This window comes from Mustela putorius, unplaced genomic scaffold (genome assembly GCF_011764305.1).
Source record: "Mustela putorius furo isolate JIRA1106 unplaced genomic scaffold, ASM1176430v1.1 tig00537227_pilon_pilon_pilon, whole genome shotgun sequence".
In the NCBI taxonomy this organism is placed as follows: domain Eukaryota; kingdom Metazoa; phylum Chordata; class Mammalia; order Carnivora; family Mustelidae; genus Mustela; species Mustela putorius.
The window spans coordinates 12,714,800-12,732,178 of NW_025422368.1; the positions used below are offsets into that span (position 1 = coordinate 12,714,800).

Here is a 17,379-nt window from a genome sequence, read left to right on the forward strand (position 1 = left end):
TTTTTTTTCAGAAGTAAATATTTTTAAGGGAAAAGAGAACCACTGCAGAAGATTTGTTAGTGATTGAAAAATAACAAAATCAATAACTACACTAGGTACATTAATAACGCACAGTTGCTTATTAGATCACTTGTCTCATATTTACATTTGCTCAAAGGAAAGCTTTGCTTATATTTTTATTAAATCTATAAATCCAACATAATTAACATCAAGCTTGTCAGTCCTTCTGATTTAGAGTAGACCTGTTCTTGGCTTTCCTGTAACTGCCTTAGTCCATTTGAGCTACTATAACAAAAATATCATAAATGGTATGGCTTATGAACAGCAAGCATTTATTTCTTACAGTTTTGGAGGCTGCAAGTCTGAGATCATGGCACGAGCAGGTTAGCTGTCTGATAAGGACCCACTTCCACATTGCCAGCTATTTTTTCAGATGGAAGAAGGGTCAAGGGATCTCTCTAGAGCACTATCCATGAGGGCTATACCCACATGAACTAATCACCTGTCAAAGGCCCCACCTCCTAATACTATCACTTTGGAGGGGTAGAATTTCAACAAATACATTTTGGAGGGAACACAAACATTTAGTTCATAGCACTGTCCTAAAATTTCCCATTTCTTTCAGTTTTATTCCCATTTGGAGGAGAGTTCTTTATCCCTCTTATTGAGGTAAACATCTGATCATATTTTCCTTCTGAAATGTCCTCACATTCAGTGCTTCAGTGCCATTCTCCTGATGAGTATAGACCCTTATTACTATTACTTCATTCCCAGTTTGATTTGGTAGTCTTCTAGCTTGTCTTCAGAGACCAGCCTCTCACTTGACCAGTTTAACTAATTGTTCGTTCTGTGTTGGTTTTGACTTGGATGGTGTGCGTTTATTGAATAGTTTGTTCTTACCACTGACAGAATAACATTTAGAAGAATTTTAGATTCATAACTCATTTAAAAATAAATTATATATTTTACTCAACCTCGTGGTTTTATGAAGCAAATCATGCTCTACTAATACTTTCATATTGATGGGCCATTTAAAAGGGGAAATGATTCTAGGAAGATTCTGGAGAGATAAAGTTTCTTAAATATGAATAAGACTTGATAACAATTGTAAGAGACCTGAAGATGGGGAATTAGGATGTCCCTTTCTCACATAAAAGTGGGAGTTGAGGAACAGTGTCACATAATAGATGGGTACCCACTTGGAGACAAGTCCTTGAGGGGTAAGGAAGTGATTGATCATGTTATAAAAAATATTCTGTACCTAACTACAGCACAAAGGGTTATATTCCTGAAAATCTTGATCAGAGAACCTGTGATTGAGATAGTCTGATCTTACAGCATTAAGTCATTAATGAACACAGGTCATTGGTGGATAAAGAAATGGATTAATGAATACAGAAAAACCTTGAAAAAATGTGCAATTTTACTTGAAGGCAGCACTAAATCAATGATATCTTGAGTAGTAATAATGGCTACTCAATAACTAATGTCGATTTATTGTTGGTAGAAACATCAGGATTTTTACTCTAGGTTCAAAAGCATGTAAATTTATTTTGATATTTATAATTTTATTTTCAATTTAATCAACATTTTTGTTAATTTATTTTGCATTAAATTTTAGGATGGAGGGAGTGACACAGTACAAAACATATTAAAGGAAGTTGTCAAACCTTCATTTGTTATGGAAGGAAGACATTCAGAGATCCATATTACCTTGGGAGACCAAATGATGACTACACCTCAGTTGCATTTTATATCTTGGAGTGACTCTCAATTTTAGGTGACTCACTGTTCACTAGGCAGTAGTTTAAACAACTCTTCTCAACCCTGCCACACCTTTGAGCTTTCTTTTCTCTTTCCATTTCCAACATAATTGAAAGATTTATTAATTCTTGTTGCTCTTACTTTTTACTACTTGTTTACTTCTCTGTAGTGAATGGTTGATCCTGGCCAACCATTGAGACTGCTCCTTAAAACACATCTTTCTTCCTTGTTAAACCCGATTTTATTATTCAGCAACAAATACTAAGTATTTTTTCAGTACTATGCTAAGTGCTAGTTATACAGTGGAGCATAAAGCTAATACCTTCTCTTTTCTTCTGGAGTTTTACATCCTAGAAGAGGAAACAGATAATAAAATTAAAATTGCAACTTCTCAGGGTGCTTGAGTGGCTCAGTGGATTAGACCTCTGCCTTCAGCTCAGGTCACAATTCCAGGGTCCTGGGATCTAGCCCCACATCGGGCTCTCTCCTGGGCGGGGAGCCTGCCCCCCCACCACCACCCGCCACTCCCTGCCTGCCTCTCTGCCTCCTTGTGACGTCTGTCTGTCAAATAAATAAAAATTAAAAAAAAAAAATTGCAATGTCTCCATTACTCCCTATGTTCCTTATTTTCCTGTAGCATTTGTCAACATTTAAGACTCTGTATTCATTTTTTGTTTGATTCCACCTGCATAATGTTGGCTTCATGAGGGCAAGGCTCTGTTTTCCTAGAGGAATATTTGTCGGTTAAGAAGTGAAAAAGGGGTGTGTGTGGGTGGCTCAGTGGGTTAAGCCTCTGCCTTTGGCTCAGGTGTTGATCTCAGGGTCCTGGGATTGAGCCCCACATTGGGATCTCTACTCAGCAGGGAGTCTGCTTCCCTCCCTCTCTCTCTGCCTCCCTCTCTGCCAACTTGTGATCTCTGTCGAATAAATAAATAAAATCTTTAAAAAAAAAAAAGTGAAAAAGGTGGGGACGCCTGGGTGGCTCAGTTCTTAAGCCTCTAATTCGGCTCAGGTCATGATCCCAGAGTCCTGGGATCGAACCCTGCTGAGCAGGAAGCCTCCTTCTCTGTCTCCCACTCCCCAGCTTATGTTCCCTCTCCTGTCTCTGTCAAATAAGTAAATAAAACCTTAAAAAAAAAAAAAAGTGAAGGGACACCTGGGTGGCTCAGTGGGTCGAAGCCTCTGCCTTCGGCTCAGGTCATGATCCCAGAGTCCTGGGATCCAGCCCCACATTGGGCTTTCTGTGCAGCAGGGACCCTGCTTCCTCCTCTCTCTCTCTGCCTGCCTCTCTGCCTACTTGTGATCTCTGTCTCTCAAATAAATAAATAAAATCTTTAAAAATAAATAAATAAATAAAGTAGCTTTCCTAACACTTTCTCTGCCACTGTAATACCTTTCCTCTTCAGGCTGCTGCCAGTAATCTTTGTAAAATTCAATTCTTAATTTCTTCTGTGATCTCTTATCTTTTTTTTTTTTTTAAAGATTTTATTTATTTATTTGACACAGAGATCACAAGTAGGCAGAGAGGCAGGCAGAGAGAGAGGAAGGGAAGCAGGCTCCCCGCTGAGCAGAAAGCCCGATTCGGGGCTCGATCCTAGGACCCTGGGACCATGACCTGAGCTGAAGGCAGAGGCTTAACCCACTGAGCCACCCAGGTGCCCCTCTTATCTTTACTTTTAAGGGTAAACCAGATTCCTTAGCTCATTATTGAATTTCTTCCCATCCAGTTAGCCTTGCTTTTTTTTTTTTTTTAAATTATTTACTTGCCATTCCCTGCTCTCCATCTCAAAATTTATATGGCAGCAATACCAATATTTGCACTTACAGCTTCTTTGTGAAGTGGGGGCTAGATCAGAGGCATCAGCTAACTCAGAAATCAGTTAGAAATGCAAATTATTAGGCTCCACCTCAGGGCTTTCTGAATTAGAGACCCTGGGAGTAGGACTAAGCAAGCTAAAAACAGGCCTTCCAGATGAGCCTGATATACCTTAAATTTAAGGACTATTGCTTTAATCCATTAAAAAGTATTTCCTTACCAAGCTCGGCCATTAATTACTGTGTTTTCAGTATCACTTTCATTTGTGTAACTTTTAATCTATATCATTAACCCTGATATCTGTGTCAGTTCTACTTCTTAAATTCTGTGGAACATCTTTCTTGGGTATCTGTCTGTGCTTCAGACTCTGTAGGCTCTAAACGAAATGCATTATTCATCTACTGAAACCTGTTTTACATGCTGTGTTTCCTATTTACTCCTTCAAAAGATTCCTCCTTATAGCTTTGAGTGATAGTGCAGCATTTCTCATTGGTTTCTATTTTGTCTTGTTCTAGAGGAAAAACAACAACAACAAAACAACAAAAAGATTCTTTAATAATTCTGCTGACCAAAAGAGGGTCAGGACTTTCCACGCAATAGAATTACTATGTTTTGTAGACCATTTGTTAAAATGTATGTTTATCTTCTCTCCCTTAGTCTTTCATTCCTCCCCCTTCTCCTCAGTCTTCTTTCTGTCTCTCAGTTTCAGAATTTAGAGATTGTTTACTTTGAATCTTGACCTCAGTTGCCCAGATTCTACCATAAAGCTGGAGGGATCTTTGACCCTGCGTCAGTAGAGTCACAACTTGGGTGCCACAACTTGTGGCACCAAAGGGTGAAACCAAGAAGCATTTTTGATATCTTGGTGCAATTTCTGCAGGAGGTTCCCAATATTTTTTAAAGGAATAAGTGAGTAAGTAGGCAAGTCTCAAAAGAATGGACAGATTGTCAGGGTCGAAAAAGCATGATGAGATTGTGACTAGAGATACAAAAAACTTCAAGGATTTTAGCAATGAAGAGTGAGGAATTTTGACTCTCAAGTATTAAATGAATAAATGAGAGATTTTTAGAGGAAAGACAAACCGTCATTATCAAAGATGGTTAGATTCTTTTTTCTGTGAGGGAGAAGGGATAAATTTAAACATTATTTAGTATAAATTTTCAAGTTTAATTTTTAGGACTCATGCTTATTTATATGTGTGCTTCCCTGTGAGTGCTCAGTTTGATATACTTTTTTAATAATTTTCACATTGATTCATGTATTGGTTATATTCTAATGGTTGACCATATATTTTAGTTTATAACTTTTACTGTTATTATAGTTCTGTTTTTGTTGGATAGGAAAGACAATAATTTGTGTGTGTGTGCATGTGTGTGTATGTAAAATCTATTAAATTGCACATTAAATTATCTCACATGAGGAATTTTTATACTTGAAAATCATATCATTTATCTATTCTTATAATTTGAGCTATTCTCATAAGGAATATATATTCTTAAATTATAATAAACAAAAACCTTTCTTTTTAACATACACACAGGAAACCTCGACCTGTCTCCCAGTTGGTTGCCCAGCAGGTTACTCAGCAGTTTGTGCCCCCTACACAGTCAAAGAAAGAGAAAAAAGATAAAGTAGAAAAAGAAAAAAGTGAAAAGGAAACAACTAGCAAAAAGAACAGTCATAAGAAAACCAGGTAAATTTGTGAAATAATAAATGAACCATTTAATATTCTCTGTTAACATTGATATATTCATATGTAACATGGACATAAAGGATTTCATCTCCTTTATTATAAAATATGAAAGTGTCTTTCTGAGCTTGAGAGGTCTGTTAGAAATTAAACACAGAGGCCACTAATATAAGCTTAAACGCTTGCCTGCCTGCCTGACTTCCTTCCTTTCTTCCTTCCCTCTTCTCTCTTTGCTTACTAGACTCAAAGACATTTGTGTTGGAGCTGATACTTTTTCGGTCATAAAGCCAGGAGTGACATTCATAATACTGAACAAATATTTGCATGGGCTTTAACCGGTTAAAATCCTCATGGGTATCGGCAGAACAGATAATCATGATGTCCTTCTCAGTGCATATCTCTGGAGTAACAGCCTTGCATATATAACTCTGCCTTAACAGTTATTAACTTACTCTGCAATCCAACTGTGTCATTGCTTTTCTAAAACATTTATTTAGTAAAATTGATAGGCTGTTTGCAAAACTATGATAAAGCTTTAAAAGCACGATTAAGAGACCATTGCTTCCAGAGTATTCATTTGTCATGTTGAAGAAGATTCATCAATGATTGGTTCAATTAATGTTAATGATTTGAAACATTTAATTATATTTTTGTGGCTAGTTCATACATGAATCTAGAGCTTTAAACATAGATGTATTCATTTTGTTATTTTTACCTAATTTATCCATTATATGTTCAGAAAGTTGGTAGAGAGAAAAGCTAGTTTAAAATTTTATCATCTTTTGTATTTAGGCCAAGATTGAAAAATGTGGATCGGAGTAGTGCTCAGCATTTGGAAGTAACCGTTGGAGATCTGACAGTCATTATTACAGACTTTAAGGAGAAAACGAAGTCCCCGCCTGCATCTAGTGCTGCTTCTGCAGATCAACACAGTCAGAGTGGCTCTAGCTCTGATAACACAGAGAGGGGAATGTCCAGGTCATCTTCACCCAGAGGAGAAGCCTCATCATTGAATGGAGAATCTCATTAAAGTTTATTTTCTCCAATTTCTTCGTCACTTCTGTCATAACATGCAAATACACAGATTATGCCAAGAAGTACCACATTTTCATGACAAACATTCATGCACAATCCATAATTTGCGTTTTACACAAAATAGAAATTTGTTAGAATTTGTTAGACTTCATTGCAATCTATGCCTACCAAACAAACCTTTTCAGACCTGACATTTTGGTCTCCACAGTTCAAGGTGCCATGAAAATGTGGTTGAATTATTCATTATGCAGTGTTATTGGTAAGTCTATTTTCACTTTTAGTTTAGTGAATTCTAACACATAATTCTTGAATTCTCCACTATTGGCATGTAACGAATTTAAATTTTTATAACATAGTGCAAGCTGCCTAAATATGTATTATTTGAGAATTGTGAATGAATAGTTATATGTATACAAGTCAAAGATCAACTTAATCAACTATTGCTGCAACAGGATTTTCTTAATGGTTATCCTCTTAAATACACCTGCTGGTACTTGGTGTGGTTAAATAGGAAAAATTGTTATTAAATAAAGAATTTGTATGAACCGTTGCCAATGTTTTTGACACATTTTACTAAATTATTGTTCCTGAATTATGTTTCTGGTTTTATCTTTGTTTTTGTTTTTGTTTATCTTTAAAGCATTCATTATTGTAATGTTTACTAGCAGAGTAGTAAACAATAAAACATTGATTATTTAGCTTTATAATTCAGGTTTAGTGCTCTTATCATTGAACACTGGTATTTTCTGTATAATATAAAACTTTAAAGTTCAAATAATTATAAGCATTTGGCAAAAATAGAAAAGAAACCTGACATATTTTAAAGGCTGCAATTTTGGAAAAGCTTTAACTTAATAATAGTTTATCACTGTTGTCTTGCCCCAAACTTGTGCAGGGTCATAGAAGTATGAATCTAATTAATACAGAAATGGAACTGTTTCACAGAACTGGGAAATAACTAATTTTAAATCAGTTTAATTGGCCTCTTATTAAATATAAGATTCTTATGAAAGTCATAGTGCCCTATTTTCAGACACAAATGCCAGTTTATGCATTTATCAATATTCCTGAAATAAAAGTATTTACAGCCCCACTTACTATTATGTAAAATTACCAATAAAATATTTTTATGACTACAGATTTTGCAGTTTTGTTCACAACTAATAATGTGTTTCATGTTGTATTTAAAAATCCAACCTAGAAACCACACAGTACTTTTCAAATTTTTCTAGGGTCTCCTGCTTCTTTTAGCCATTTGTTTAATATATATCCACCTCTAGGAGACTTCTGAAATATAAATTAAAAACATAGCTTAGATACAAAATATCACTTAAAAGCACTATGATTGCATTTGAAGAACAGAAAAAACAAAACTGTAGACCCTGACAGTTGTGATATTTGGTGGTTTCTCGTGGTAACGTAATTTTCTGTTTAATTGCAGTACTTTTTCCAGGCACAATGGGACTGTCTTTTTTGTAAGATGCTAGTTGTGAAATACAGTTACTTGCATACAGTAAAAGTCTGTGATTAAAACATTTATATACCTCATTCTTTAGTGTTGTTAAATGAAAAATTAAAGTTTGTTTTTATCATATGATGCTTTCAGTGGAACCCCAGTGAACTGGTTATGTTCTTTTAAAACACAAAAAATTTTTGCTATATTTTACTGCTTTTTATGTTTTTCAAATGTTTTAAATTTTAGACATAGTAAAAATTACAAGTAATAATTGTAATAGGGAAAATCTTCCAATTTTTAAGTCAAAACTGTGCTTGGAGGCACTAGGTCTTATGATGATCAAATTCTTTCTGGATGTATTTTAAATGCACTGTGGGAGAGAAAGAATCTTGACAGAGATGGGATTTTACCTGAATGGAGCATAGTCATTTTTTCATAAGGTGGGGGTGGCAGAGATAGTATAGTGTGGAAATTTAGAGTGCTAACTGGTATCTGATGCTTTGTATCCCGGTTGTAGAACCTAAATGAGCTTGAGTAAACGACTCGAGGTCATGTCCCATCTATTATATAGAGGTAACGGTAATCTAATCTAACTGATCGAGTCGTGGGGAGGATTTAATGTCAGTCCATATAAAATTCTTAACAACTCTATGGCACACACTGGCTGATCAGTAAATGAGCCTTTACTATCTTTATCGGTAAAATCCCATTACAAAAACAAATTGTTTCTACACCCTCTTGGATGACCAAAAGGAATTGTGTTCTGTAAGTTACACTGAATTTTCTACGTCTGATGTTTGCTCTGATCCCAGACCAGCCAACTTTCTGTAATTAAAGAACCTGATGGAATGCTATATGAGGCAGGACAACTGAACTGAGTCAGCTGGTTTGAAATTTTGTTTTCCTGTCATTAATCACAATTCACGTGCTTTTATTTCACCCTACCTCAAATATACTTATAAGCCAGGAAACAGACCCAAATTGAGTAAATATACCTAATGTTAAAATATGCAAAAAGATTCAGAGCCTGGGCTTAGGGTACCTTTGTAGCTCTGTTTCATCAATTTACACTGTGGTTTTAGCAGTGGGTTCTTTTAACCAAATTTCATACAAAAAGAGGATTTGAATGTTTTTCAGAGTTTATTAACTTATTTTGATACAATTAAGAGCAAAGATATAATTTGAGGCATACCAGAATATGTATTCTTAAAACCTTTTGTATTACACAGTAGAAATAGTTAACTTAAAAGCTTTATTTTTGTTAAATGCTTTCCTAAAATTATAGTGATAGTAGACAAAGTGAAAACTAAAAAAGGAAGAGAATCTCAGCTTTTCTAAGTTGATAGCATTTTTATTACCTTTCTTTTAGACAAAAATCTTTTATTTTCCTTGCCTAAAGAATGTAGTTTCTGCATGTTTATGCATGAATGCTAAACGGTCTAGAAATTTCAGTTTCCAGTGAGGCCCTTAATTTTACTTATTTTCTTGATCTGCACATTACCTCTTCTGGAGTTTTAAAGACATGATATAGGAACTGGACCATTGATAGGAATTTCTGTACTATGAACATTAAGTGAAAATAGAAAAGGGGGTGTATAAGGAAAACAATAACCATAAAGTAATATTTTGACTTATCGGCACTGCCCTCCCTGCCCTTCAAACATAGGCACCTTCAGTTTTCTGGAATAATGAATGTAGAAAAATTCAAGTGCAGAAAAGTCAGTGATCAGAATCAAGAGACACTGAAGTTTACCAAATACAGGATGTGACTGGTCATTTTGTGAAAGCAGAAGGAAAAGAATGCCCTCACTGGCTATTGAGGGTGATCGAAAATAAGCCCCATTAATACCAAAGGCAATGGAGGGAAAATGAGGGAGGGGGGTGGAGAAAAAGCAAAGATGGCAGAAATTAGGAAATGGGGTATTGAAACACAATCTGGATGATCATAGAGGAGAATCACTAGGGAGGCAGAGAACAAATTGTAGTATGTCTGTCTCTGAGAAGGTTTAGAAACTGCACTGTGATACATCCTCCTAATGACTCAGTCATTAAAATTTTAGCTGTGTTTACTAGGGCAGCAATCTGCGTAATAACTTCAGAACAATTTTCTTTAAAACCAGTTCATTTTAAGAAGCTGTGATAGAGAAGTTTTACTTTGAATTATATGAACACTACTTTCCTAAAAGCAGATCCCTTCTCTCCCAGATAATTTAAGTTAAGTTTTTAATGTGGCCTTTGTATTTAGCCAGTGTAGCTTTTCCTGTCTTTATGGGCCAGTTCTGTAGCTTGTGAAATTCCATACTAAGACTAGGTACTTCTATGGAAAGATCAAGTAGAGCTCTGAGAAGTTTCAGTGCTCTGGGACATGTTTCATGTTCTAAATCATTTTATGGGTGTGTTTGTTTTCTGTGTGTTTTCATCAGTAGGAGTCGTAGAATGTAGTAGCTATTTTACTATTGTTACACTGTTTTCCTGATCTAGGTTGTCTTTATATCAGTACTCAATTCAGAGAACATTTATTGAATATATTTTGTGCATGTGGCATTGAACTAGGGGTTGGAGCTCACATGTTAAGAGGAGAGACCTGTAAGTAAGTAATTACAGTGCCATCATTGCAACAGTAAAAAACGTCTAAGATAACTGAAATAGCAGAGGACGTGTTTGCCACTCCCCGCCCCCATTTTTTTCTAGGAAATGCAAGTCCACACTGAAAATTTTAGGATCTCATCTTGATAGTTGCAGCTAATAATGTTCAGTGTCAGTTTTACTAGCTCTCATTTCATTACTCCTGCTTGAATTTTCAAAGTTTAACCCTTTAGGCCATGTGAGATGATCATTTTCCTATTATAATTTTTAAAAACCAATAACCAGCTAGTGAGGTCTGCTTTTGCTTTCCGTGAAGCTAATGAAGAAGCATTACCCAGCATGCAAATGAGAAATTTTATTCAGACCTATTTCAGGAAAAGCGTTAATTCATGTGAGACAATTTGCCTTTTGCTTACAGATAATGCAAATAATTCAATTCATTGATTGCCCTCCATTTCTGAGAGAAGTCTCGGATTAAAATTCAGCTTTTAATAATTATGTAGGACTTAATCTCCTGCCAAATCCATATTCTTATTCTTGATTGTATTTTTTTGTAGATTCTGATATTAATGTTTTTCATTGTGTTCTTACAAAGTTCCTCAAATCTCTTCCCTAAGGCTAAATAGTAATACTATTTAGTAATGCTGTTAGTATTATAAAGTACTATAGTATTGTAAAGTATTAGAGTACTTTGTAATACTAACTTTTTAAAAAAGTTAGAAAATTTCTTCATTTCAATGTGTGAGGCTAAGCCCCACTGAGAACTTTTTGGGACAAGGTTCTAGTGAAATGGGTGCCTCCCTAACTGGAATTCCTGAGTGGCAAGTCTTGAGCTTACATGTCTACGTTTAGATCTTTTGGCCTAATTGGAAGTAGGGAGTTTGAATGAAAGCTGCCATCTCATCTTCGTATTTCCATGAACTCTTTTAGCAGGAGAATACAGGAACTAAGCTGGGTAGCAAGACTCATTGGAGTTTTTCATGTATATTATTTTCACTATCCTCTTAATTTATAATAATAGCAACAATGAAATGAGCCTGTGTTTACTTTTACAGTTAGCAAAATTGAGGTTGGGTTACTGTGTAAAACCAGTTTGGGAGAAGATTCCCAAGGGACAGAATGGTAGTGAAAGCATTTTTTAAAAACAGAAAGTAGGCCGAGTTCTCAGAAGAGCAAAATGATCTTGGCCCAAGAGATAGTTCTTTAATCAAAGAAGATAAAAAAGCCTGTGTTTTCCGTACAGGATAAGATAAACAAGGAACAGTTGAACTCGGAAGAAAAAGGAAAAAAATTTTTTTTTACTTTATTAAAAATATAGAAAAGTAAAAAGAAACCAAACATAACATAGGGTTGTCTAGTGATGTAATTTCTTTGTAGAAAAGAACAATATGGGTAACAATAAGAATTCTGATTCTATTTTTTGAACTGAGGCCTGGATTTATGAAGTGTGATAGTATCAGAATTCTCAATTATTTTCAGTCTTCAGCCTTTAAGGGCCCGGGTTAGGAAAAAGGTCTGTTACTTACTCTTGTTATAATCATGACCTCGACTGATGGCAGGTTTTAAAGAACTTGTGCATGTATGTTTTAATTCTAATTTCCCTCATGACTAAATTTCCCTACAAATCTAGCATTTACTTTTACTGAGAGTATTTAATTAAAAAAAATAAAAATAAAAAAGATTAAAATCCATTGTATTGGGGCACCTGGGTGGGTCAGTGGGTTAAGCCTCTGCCTTCCTGAGATTGAGCCCCACACCGGGCTCTATGTTCAGCGGGGAGCCTGCTCCCCCCCCCCCCCTGCCTCTCTGCCTTCTTGTGACCTCTCCGTCAAATAAATAAATAAAATCTTTAAAAAAAAATAAAATCCATTGTATTAATGGAAATGGAGTGTTCCTGAAGACTGAATGGGGCATAAGTGCAGGGATGGTTCAGAGGATATTCCTTACTCTCCTCCCTACTCCACCCTCTCCATACTCTTCCCTCCAGCTAAATTCAGGGATCCTATAGAAGCTAAGGTGTCCCCATTCATTGGTCTTACACTGACACTTTTTTCGAATCATGTGGTCTACAGCTGAGTATAAAGAGAAAGGAGAATGAAGAGAATTGCTTTTCTCTTTCATCCTACCCCTGACTCTACTCTCCCCCCGACATTTTCTGATCTGAATGAACACCTAAACTGAAATACTTTTTTTCAAACTGACGATAGTCTTTTTCAACTTCTTTCTTCCAGTCCCACAAGGTTTCTAGGAAATGGACTATGGGAAATGAAGAGATTTCATTAGAAGCCAACCGGAAGAGAGACTGGTTTTCACTTTAAGTCTGAGTTTTTGATCCTTGTGTTCTGCAACTAATCTGACTTGTATTTCTCTGATTGTAAATTTTGTTTTAATCCCAAAACCAGTCTAAGAGGTTTTCACATAACCTAGGTTTCTTCCTTTTTGCTTTTACTTGAATTTGCATCACTCAATTTAGCATTTATTTGTTTAGAGATAGTATGGTATAATGGGGAAAAAATGTGTGTTGGATCCTCAAAGATTTCCATTCGAATTATGAATCTTCATTATTAGTGATGGGGTTAACAAACTTCTGAGTTTCAGGTTCCTTGTTTTTTAAATAACATCTTCATATATGTGTTACAAGGATTGAATCAGATTATGCATAGACCTTTATAAACTGAAGTTATTTTTTAAAAGTTTTGAACTTTACTCTGAAAAGATCCCTGAAGAGGATTTCTTCTTCTTCTTCTTCTTTTTTTTTTTTTTTTGAAAGAAGTCCTAAAAGGTAAACGGATGGAGAAGGAAATGCTGAGCACAACCCTAAATTTGTTATAGAGTGATTTATTAGAGAAGATTTATTAAAAAAATAAAAATATTAATGGAATGTCTTATATATTCAAAATGTACCAGGAACTATAGGAATAACCAAGATTAATCTTTTGAATATAAGATTCTTGAAATTTGGATTATCCTAAATCTGAGAGTTTTCTAGATTGTGGAGGAGGTCTCTATCTCTATAATTTAAACAAGTATTGCTACTTAAAATATTTTTTGTCCACCTAGATTAAAATTTTTGACAGAATGATGGGAAGATCAATATAGATTAAAAATTTGTATATAGACAGCCTGTTACTAGAGAATTAGGGGGGTGGTCTAGAAATGAAAAAGTAGACTTAGGAGTATATACATACACACAGTAAATGACAGAAATACCTATCATGAAGTCAAGCATTTTAATCAGTTTCAATAACTTAAAATTAATTTCACGGATATAAAAATGTTTAGGGGCACCTGACTGGCTCTGTCAGAAAAGCATCTGACTCTTAATCTTGGAGTCATGAGTTTGAGCCCCATGCTGGGTGCAGAGATTACTTAAATTCATAAAACTTAAAAATAAAAAATTTAAAAATGTATGAATCCTGGAAATTATCATTAGGGCATGTGAATGGCTCCTTATACTCCAAGATAACCAGTTAACACTGTGGGTAATACAAAAGTCATTTCTAATTTTGGAATGCCTTATATACTTTGCAACAAAATTTTCTTTTTAATTACAGGATTAAAAGGAACCTAAAGGGGTGTGATATGGTCCACAACCTTGATGTCAAGTAAATGAGCGAGTATTCTTCTGGATGCGCTTGTCCCATAAATTGTTGCAGAATGAAAATTGCCATTTCAGTACTTTAATGACCTGTGGGGCATTAAATTATTCTGTTTTTCCTACATTTAGTTTCTTTGTTGAAATAGAAAACAATTGTGATAGGCATCTCTTTAAACATCTTTGATCTATTTGAGTACTTCTTACTCCAGTTTCTTGGTACCATATCCTTTCTTTTTCTCTCTCAAAATCTATTTTCCAGTCTTATAAATGCTTTTGCAATCCATTTCTGTACCTCATTAAGTTTATCCTTATTTCTCTAAAAATTGTAAGGTGTAGTAGAAGGATTAATTTAATATTGTCATTATTTTTACTTGCCTGTCGTCCCTTTGAGGGCAGTACACTCTAGCCCCTTGTCTGGCATGTAGAATATATTCAATAAATGTTTATTGAATGAATAAGTGTATGTTTTCATTATACTTACACATCTTGATAGCGTGCTAGTTGTCTTTTTTTTTGCCTGGTAAGTCAAGAAATGTAATCCTTATAGAAAAAACTGAGACTTAAATTTATTTAGTAACTTTCCCATGGTCACAGAGCCACCAGTTTTTGGTGTAGGGATTTTGAACGGATAACCACTGCTAAATTAAAAAGCATATCCCCACTTTGTTTTTCATGGCCAAACACTTCAAAGCTCCAAATGCGGGGCACCTGGGTGGCTCAGTCGCCTGGGTGTCTGTCTTCCACTCAGATCATGATCTCAGGGGCCTGGGATCCAGTCTGGCATCAATCTCTGCTCAGTGCGGAGACTGCTTCTCCCTCTCCCTCTGCAGCTCCACTTGCTTGTGCTCTCTCGCATTCTCTCCCTTAAATAAATAAATGAAATAGTAAAAAGAAAAAAAAAAAAGCTCCAAATGCATTTGAACAGGTTAGCCAGCATGATTTTTCTTCATGAAGTGTGTGTGTGTGTGTTTAAAGCCTTCTTTCCCTCACTTTGCGGCACTGTAACTGCTTTCTGGTTCCAATCTTAATCTTTGTCTCAGCCTGCACAGTGGGGCCAGAACCTGATCTCTAATAAAAGTCAGATGGGATCATGTTACTTCTTAATTTAGAAACCCTTCAATGGTCACCACTGTTTGTTAGAGTAAGTTCAAACTCCTTGGTATACTAACCAAGGCACTCAAATATCTGTCGCCTTCAACTTCCAGTCTTATCACTCATCACACCCTCCCTTGCATTCACTTAGCTGGTTGTATCAAACTTCTCACAGTTCCCTAAACACAAGAACCTGTTTCATTGATCCCTCAGCCTGCAATTCCTTTCCTTCCCCCAGCCAAGACCCTGATGACTCTTTTACCACCAAGTGCCTCTTGACCGTGACCTCAGTAAAACTGATCACTCCTTTTTGTGTTGGCCCACACCTTCACAAGCTTTTATATATCCTAATGTCTGTGTCCTGGTATTGCGCGTACTTGCGAGTCCCACTTATTTACTTATTGTCCTTCATTTACTTATTTACAGTTATTTACAAGTCCCACTTATTTATGTACTTATTTACTGTCCCACCCCATACCCCATGATGTGTCTTTAATACCCCCAAAGTACTCAAGTAGTGCTTGGCACACAGTGGTGCTTTATGAATGTTCAATAAATGAATGGAATGGAAATACGGCTGAAGAGAGAAGAAATGGAAAGCTAAAGAGAAAGCTTTAGGGAGAACATTAGGCCAAAAAGATCGAAAAAGATGTAACAGGGACGGCCTCGGTCGAACAGGCCCTTAACAAGTTCGTTAGGAGGCAAGATACGCCTGCTCCGCAGCATTACGACGTAATTCAATACCTGGATGAAATGGCTCGTACAGTCTTACAGAAACTCAGAGGCTGGGGAAGTCCCTGCTGCGGAGCACGGAACTGAAAAACGGCTTAATCAAATGCCTTCCAGGTGCAAGGTGCTTTTCGTGCGTTAAGCAATTTACTCTCTGCAACCAGCCTACGAGGAGGATGCTATCTCCGTTTTAGAGAAGAAACATGCTCAGAGAACTGAGCTTGCTCAACGTCACAGACTACCATATGGAAGAACCGTAATTTGAATTCGGGTCAGCGGTCTCCAACGCCCAGTTCATTTCGCCACACCCCTCCTCGGCAGTGCCGAGCCGCCGGGAGTTCAGACGCGTTCCCTCGGCGTTCCTCTCACACCCCGGCCAGTCCTGCTCTCTCGCGCTCACTGCGCCTGCGCGTCCGCCTGCTGCCGGGGCTCCGGGGAGGGGCCCATGGCGGCGGAGGCGGTGTCAGAGCTCCAGGCGGGTAGTAGGCTAGCGGGCGAGGCCAGGAGAGGAGGGAGGGAGGAGAGGAGGGAGGGAGGGAGAGGAGGAAGGCGGGGCGGGCTGGAGGCCGCGGCGGAGGAGGAACTTGTTGCGGCCGCGGCTGCGCTGTGCGCACCCCTACGCTCCAGTTCGCCCGGCGGGCGCGGTGCGGAGGTGGCGGCGGCTGCTAAGGCTGAGGCGCGGGGCTGGGGCGATGCGGCGCTATCTGCGCATCGTGGTGCTGTGCCTGGCCTGCGGCTTCTGCTCGCTCCTCTACGCCTTCAGCCAGCTCGCTGTGTCCCTGGAGGAAGGAGCGGGCGGAGGTGGCGGGAAGCCGCAGGCCGCGGCGGCTTCCTGGCTCGCGGGCGGCGGACGCGGCGGCGCGAGAGGGGTGGGCAGCGTGGGACCCGCAGCTCATTCCGGCCGCTCGGACAGGTACGGGCGGTTCCCAGTTAGGGGGCCGGGTTCGGGGCCAGGGGCCAGGGGCGCGGCGGGGGCGCGGGGGCTCGGCCCGGCTCGGGCTGCTCGCCGGTCAGTCCGGCGTCTCTCGCCGCCGGGCCCGCGCCTCCCGCCGCCCGGCCCGCGCCTCCCGCTTCTTTGCCGCCGTCTCTGACCCCTTCTCTCATTTCCCTCCTTCCCCTCCATCCGGGGGGTGAGCCTAGCCCGAGAGCACTCCACGCTCTTTGTGTTTGTCTTCTGGCCCATTCCTTATGCGCTTTTTAAAGCGGATAGAAATTAATTTTCAACTTTTAACTGACAGTTGCTCCCCCACCCCCTTACAGAAGTCATTGAAAGTAAAAGGTGCCCCACAAAAAAAGCCTTTTTGCTGTCTGGCTAGTGGGAATTCCCTCTTGTTTCCATGGAGTTTAAGTTGAGATATTTAAACATCAGGCTGGCGCCCTAGTTCAATTTTCCCCCCTCTTCTGGACGGGGCGTCTAATTTTTGTGTGTTAACGCTCAAATGTTCATTGTTAGTTTTTTATTAAATCTGGGTAGAGCTTTTATGCGCATTTTGCATTTTTCTGTAGGAAACATCGGTCTGCTCTGAAACTTACTGTAAGTCAGGAAAGGAGCGAGGCTTACCATGTTCACTCACGTGTTCTGTGGAATGGGATGGATATTTTTCTTTAAAAA

General features: G+C 38.0%; 2 protein-coding genes across 5 annotated transcripts in view; both read left to right on the forward strand.

Annotated features, from left to right (window-relative positions):
* Positions 1-14,401, forward strand: part of YAF2 (YY1 associated factor 2) — an 85,389-nt gene extending 70,988 nt beyond the window's left edge. For all 3 annotated transcript variants that reach the window (XM_045072857.1, XM_045072856.1, XM_045072858.1), the window contains 2 exons: positions 5,122-5,274; positions 6,064-14,401. In XM_045072857.1, coding sequence (XP_044928792.1) covers positions 5,122-5,274; positions 6,064-6,301 — 391 coding nt within the window. In that variant the 3' untranslated portion in view covers positions 6,302-14,401. The remainder of the gene's footprint in view (positions 1-5,121; positions 5,275-6,063) is intronic.
* Positions 14,402-16,350: 1,949 nt separating this feature from the next.
* The window catches only part of GXYLT1 (glucoside xylosyltransferase 1), a 54,407-nt gene continuing 53,378 nt past the window's right edge, over positions 16,351-17,379 (forward strand). For both annotated transcript variants that reach the window (XM_045072975.1, XM_045072976.1), the window contains exon 1: positions 16,351-16,680. In XM_045072975.1, the coding sequence (XP_044928910.1) occupies positions 16,460-16,680 (221 nt within the window). In that variant the 5' untranslated portion in view covers positions 16,351-16,459. The remainder of the gene's footprint in view (positions 16,681-17,379) is intronic.